General features: G+C 52.2%; 1 protein-coding gene across 1 annotated transcript in view; it reads left to right on the top strand.

The window, feature by feature from the left end:
* Positions 1–5809: 5809 nt before the first annotated feature.
* Positions 5810–6089, top strand: part of Ssu72 (SSU72 homolog, RNA polymerase II CTD phosphatase) — a 31692-nt gene continuing 31412 nt past the window's right edge. Inside the window, exon 1 of the mRNA XM_004639591.2 lies at positions 5810–5986. Coding sequence (XP_004639648.1) covers positions 5907–5986 — 80 coding nt within the window. The 5' untranslated portion in view covers positions 5810–5906. The remainder of the gene's footprint in view (positions 5987–6089) is intronic.

Raw genomic sequence — 6089 nt, 5'->3', positions numbered from 1 at the left:
GTGTGTGTGTGTGTGTGTGGCCAGCTCAGCCCACCAGGGGGCGGGGCTGGCTGGCATGTGGGGCTGGGGGATTGAACCGCGGTCCCTGTGTTTGCTAAGCTTGTTCTAAGTAGGTGCTTTAGACCACTGAGCCCTCTCACCAGCCCCACTCATTATTGTTTTAATTTGCATTTCGCGGATGGCTAGCGATGTGGAGCATTTTTTCATATATTTATTCGCTTCTTTAATTTCATCCTCTGAGAACCGTGTGTTCATCTCGGATGCTCATTTCTGGACTGGGTCTTTAAATTTTGAGGCTCTAGTGTTTTTTAGTTCTTCATAAATTCTAGAGAGCAGACCTTTGTCTGAGTACTTATTTGTCATGATTTTTTCCAAATTTGTGGCTTGCCTTTTAACTTTGTTTGCTCCAGGACTTTGTCTGAGATGTGGAAAAGGTAGAGACTGGGCTAATGAGTGCTGCTCCAAACTTGATAAGCATGGCCAACCCTTACAATCTCGGGGAAACTCGAGAGTGGGTCCATCATCCAGGGGCTCAGAGATCAACAATACTGAATACCTGCAAGTTTCCATTGGCCAGCCTGAATTTCAATCAAATACAGGATCACAGATCTTTTCCATGCAACCCCCAAAAGCGGAAGCAGAGCTTTAGATCTGATGGCTGTGGAAAATCAGCTTTTGCTCCCCACTTGTGTTTACAAAATTAAAACTGGAGTTTTCAGCCCTATTCTAAAAGATACTGTAGCTCTGATTATAGAAAGGAGTAGTATTATTACCCAAGGTGTATTTGTACATTAGGTAATTATTAATAGTGATTACGAAGGAGAAATATTACTTATGATATCTACTACTAAACCTCTTCAAATTAAAACTTAACTGCTTATTAAAAATAGAAGTCATAGGTGCCGGGGAGATGGCTCAATGGAATAAGTGCAATCCCCGGTTCCCCCCCACCCAAAAAAAAAATAGAAGTCATAAGGGCTGGGGAGATGGCTCAGTGGAATAAGCGCTTCTCTGGCAAGTGCAAGGGCCTGAGTTCAATCCCCGGTTCTGGGGGGGGGGATATGTATGTCATGGGGCTGGTGAGATGGCTCAGTGGTCTAAAGCACCTACTTAGAACAAGCTAAGCAAAGCAAAGCACAGGGACTGCGGTTCAATCCCCCAGCACCACATGCCAGCCAGCCGCGCCCCCTGGTGGGCTGAGCTGGCCACACACACACACACACACACACATAAATAATTTAAAAATAGAAGTCAGCGTCCCCAGCCTGCTCAAAAGTTTTATTTAAAAAAAGGGGTTCTTTTAAATTGCAAACAGTTGGTTCCAAGTGGCAGGGCACCGGCAGGGCCCTGTGCTCCCATCCACTGGCATCCTAGGCTGACCAAGACAGGCACCTGCAGGATAGGTTCAGCCGCAGAGGCCTGTGTTCCTGGTGCTAAGTAGGTGGGTCAGGACCATGACATGCTGTGGCTCTATCACTGGCTGTTTGTGTGGCTGGCTTCGCAAATTCTTAAGGTTCAAAACGGTACCTATGTTTAAAATCTGGACAAAGGGAAAGCATCCAGTGGTCAGAGCCAGAGCGACAGTGGGCACACACAGTGACTGCACACAGAGGCCTTGGCTGCAGGCCATAGCACCCTTAAGGCTTTAGGTCATGTGGGCTCAAGAAAACCCTTTGTAGGGACTAAGACCATTAAGCTACTCCTAGCAGTTGGGCAGCACACCAGTGCAGTAAAACCAACCAAAGACAGAGCCATAGGGCTAACTGGTCTGGAGGTCTTGTTTGGTGCAATCAATGCTGGGTTTTTTTCTTATTTTTCTTTGCGGAACCAGGGATTGAACTCAGGCCTTTGGGCTTGCCAAGGAAGCGCGCACACACACACACACACACACTTGCCCTAATGCTTCAAAAACTTTCAGCATAAAAACAAAAATAGGGAATTACAGAAATATAGATGCAAGACAAAAGCCTGATGTCCCGAGAGAGCAGGGAGCACTAGACAGCCAGCGAGAGCTGCTGTCTATCACTTGTAAATTCCGGCAAGCTGGGATTCAAGGCAGCAGGTAACAGCTTCTGCCCTGTTGTTTTTTTTTTTTTCCGGAACCGGGGATTGAACTCAGGCCCTTGTGCTTGCCAGGGAAGCACTTATTCCACTGAGCCATCTCCCCAGCCCCTTGCCCTGTCCTTTGATCCCTTGCTTGGGAAGTTATCAGCTAGCATTTGTGTGGACCTAGAGTTAGGCAAATGGTGGAAGTCAACAGAGATGGCAGTTTGTAACCACTTAAGTACGTATGCACATTCCTTAGCTGGCTTTAGCCTTCAATAAATGTGAGATGCTCCTGAGGCTCGGGGCTCCCTTGGAGAGAGACTAATCCCAGTGAGACCTCTAAAGGTGTATTCACCAGGTCTTGTCGTTGTTTCTTTCAGCACTGAATACCCTTTATCTTTGATGCTGTCTCCTGCATTGATGGGTGGTTTTGATATAGGGACGTGAAATTCCCAACCTGGACTGAATGAATTCGTGTTCTCTAAAACCGAAGAATGAATTTTAGGAACAAACGGAGGCTGAAGGTGTAACTTTATTGGAAAGGAAAGCTTCTGTCGGAGAGGGAGAGAAGGGGGTCCCGAGCGAGTTGCCCAGGAAGCTGTCTCCTTCAGGTTATTTTATAGGACAAAACCACGTGGGGCTAAGGTAGAGACAAAGGGGTCCTGCTTAGGCAGATGCAGGGTGGGACAAAACTATGGTCACCCAATGGGATTACAAGCACCATTGCCCAGGTAACATTTATTAGGCCTAGGACCAAATGGGGTAGCGAGTCACGTAGCAAGCGGGCGACCTTATCTGGTGTCCTTCAATGATTCTTCCCGACTAATGAGCAATCCTGGATGCCAACTTTAGGGAGGTCAGCATTTGTTTGATATTTAGGTCTGGCTCATACCGGGGGCATCTCCCCACTAAGGTGTCTGGTCTTTTTTTTTTTTTTATATGTGTGTGTGTGGGGGGCAGCTCAGCCCACCTGGGGGCGGGGCTGGCTGGCATGTGGTGCTGAGGGATTGAACCGCGGTCCTGTTCTAAGTAGGTGCTTTAGACCACTGAGCCATCTCACCAGCCCTGGTGTCTGGTCTTTGTCATCCCCTTCGAGGGCCTGTCCCTGTCTAACTACCTACAATATTTCTATCTAACTCAGGCTGTCTGCAACAGTATTATTCAACTATGTGTATATTTGCTATACCTCTTATTTAGTACAGGGTCTTGCCATGCAGCTTGAATTCCTATAGTTGATCCTCCTGCCTCATCCTCCCCCACATTGGGATTATAGGCATGCGTCACTACAGCAGGCTTCAGTGGCTAGCACGGCCTGGCCCAGGGCTCCAGGGCCAGCAGGGCATGCGGTACTGAGGATTGAACCCAGGTTCTTACATTTGCCAGGCAGGCACTCAGACCATCAAGCTATCTCCCCAGCCCTGCTATACTTTTATATTGGGTCTGAGACTTTTTTTTTGTGGAACCTGGGATTGAACTTGCCCTTCCAAGAGTTTATTCTGCTGAGCCATTTCCCCGGCCCTCAGAATTATACTGAACCTCCTGTTTTCAACCGCCCCAGTGGCTGGCTCAGTGCGCCCTGGGGGTTGGGCTGGTGGGACATGTGGTGCCAGGGATTGAAACCTGGGTCTTGTGCTTGCCTAAGCAGGCACTTAGTGCGCTGACCTATTCTTTTCTATTTGTGCAGCTCAAATTTCCGTGGCCACATATGCGTGACTCTTCGCTGTCCCAGCAGTTACATCAGCACGTTCACTCTTCTTTTGTACCAGGAATTGCACTCTGGACCTTGCGCTTGCAAGGCAGGTGCTTATGCCACTGAGATATCTCCCCAGCTACATCAGTTTGCTTTTTTTTTTTTTTTTTTTTTTGGTATTTTAGGGAAGGGTCTCTAGGGTGTTCAGGATCTCACTACTAGGTTGAACTTGTAGTGATCTGCCCATTTACAGCCTGCCAAGAGCTGGGAGTACAGGGCTGCGCCACCACCGCCAGTCTCAGCGTGCCCCGGGGGGGCGGGGCCAGCACAGCATGCCTGGGGGATCAACCCTTAGCCCCTGTGCAGGTGCTTTAATCCGCGGAGCTATTTGGCCGCCTGTTTTTTTTGTTTTGTTTTTTGCGGAACCAGGGATTGAACTCAAAAGCTGCATGTTTTGTTTTGTTTTGCTTTTTTCCTGGTGGAACCGGGATTTTGAATTCAGGTCCTTGTGCTTGCCAGGCAAGCGCTTACTCTACCGAGCCATTTCCCCAGCTCCAAAGCCGCCGTGTTTTTTGGGTTTTTTTTTTGGCAGAACTGGGGATTGAACTCAGGCCCTTGCGCTTGCCAGGGAAGTGCTTATTCCACTGAGCCATCTCCCCAGCCCCAAACCGCGTGTTTTTTATTTTTATAAACTTATTTATTTATTTATTTATTTTGTGTGTGTGTGGCCAGCTCAGCCCACCAGGGGGCGGGGCTGGCTGGCATGTGGTGCTGGGGGATTGAACCGCGGTCCCTGTGCTTTGCTAAGCTTGTTCTAAGTAGGTGCTTTAGACCACTGAGCCATCTCACCAGCCCATAAGGATTTTTTTTTTCTCCTCGAATGTCTTCAGGGTACTTTTGGCTGGCTGGAGGGTTGTGGGGATCGAACTAGAACAAGCTGAGGCTGAGTGCTTTGTGGAAGCAGCCACTTAAAGAACTGAGCTAGAGCCAGGCCCCCCCGCGTGTTTTTTAAAGACCGGGTCCTCTTATATAATTCAGGCTGGCCCTTGACCTTGAGATGAGTCTCAGGCCTCAGCCGCCCCACTGTTGGATTAGCGCCACCACACCCATCTTCCCTGACAGTTCTTGCACTCAGCTGGGACCCCAATTTAGTGCTCACAGTCTTCTCAAGGCCACCACCCTGGTTTCATGGCCCGCATTCCCCAGCACTGATTCCCGAAGGAATCCGTGCCATTCCCTGCTCTGCCACTGCTTTATGGTACTCTCACAGCAAAACACCAGCTCGCTGCCCACCCTAACTGCATCGGACTGGACGTGGCTGGAGAACACAAACACATCGTCTAGTTCCATCGCAACAACGCAATGCAATCCCAAGCCCCGTCGCGGCGCCCGCAAACAAACCCATCCAAGGGCTTGGTCAGCTCGCCCTTCCACTCGCCCTTCGCAGGTACGCTGGAATCCGACGTTCCCCGCACCTTCCTTTCTGGAGCTGGATCTTACTTTGCAGTCTTGGCCACACTGTCAGACTCCAGTCTCACGCAGTCCTCGGTTTCTCCTCACAGCTGGGACTGCAGACGTGCGCCACCGCACCTTCCCTAGTATTTTCAAGCTTTGCCTAAGCGGTACCCCTGAAGCGTTCTCCGATGCAGGGACGGCACCGTGCGGACAGCCTGCAGAGGGAGATCGTTTAAAGGTTAGCAGCGCGGTTTTAAGAGCAACGAATACCGGCGTTTCGACGAGCTCGGGGGCGCAACCGCCTCGGGGGTCGAAGAAAACAGGGGACAGGCAGGGCGCGAGGGACGCGCACGCCTGCCCGGACGCCAGCCAGCCCCCGGCTCTCGCACGCGAGGCAAGCTGCGAACTACAGCCGGACTCTGGCGCGGCTGGTGCGTCACTGCCGGAGCGGCGCGGGCGTCGTGACGTCATCGGACGTCGGCGTCTGCAGGGCGCGGGGTGGGCGGCAGCTCCGGCGAGGAGCGCGGCCCGACTACCTGCGGTTGCCTGTTGAGGGGCGCCCGTGGGAAGGCCGCGCGCCGAGGGGCGGAGCCGCGCACGCGCCTCGCCGCGACTTCCGCACAGCCAGCTTCCGGCCGCCGCCATCTTGCTAACGCGGAAGGAAGCCCGGGTGGGAAGGAGTCCGGCCGGGGGCGCGGACGGTGCGGCCGGCGCTATGCCGTCGTCACCGCTGCGCGTGGCGGTGGTATGTTCGAGTAACCAGAACCGAAGCATGGAGGCGCACAACATCCTCAGGTAGTGGGCCGCGCCTCCCTTCGGGCCCCCGCCCCGTGCTGGGCGCCGCTCGGAGGCCTCGAGGGCCGGCTGCGGCCCGTGCGGGGTCCCGGCCGAGGTCGCG

The sequence above is a fragment of the Octodon degus genome, unplaced genomic scaffold (assembly GCF_000260255.1).
Source record: "Octodon degus isolate 3935 unplaced genomic scaffold, OctDeg1.0 scaffold00113, whole genome shotgun sequence".
Classification (NCBI taxonomy): Eukaryota; Metazoa; Chordata; class Mammalia; order Rodentia; family Octodontidae; genus Octodon; species Octodon degus.
Note: the sequence above shows the minus strand (reverse complement) of the source record. Positions and strands in the feature narration are given on the sequence as shown.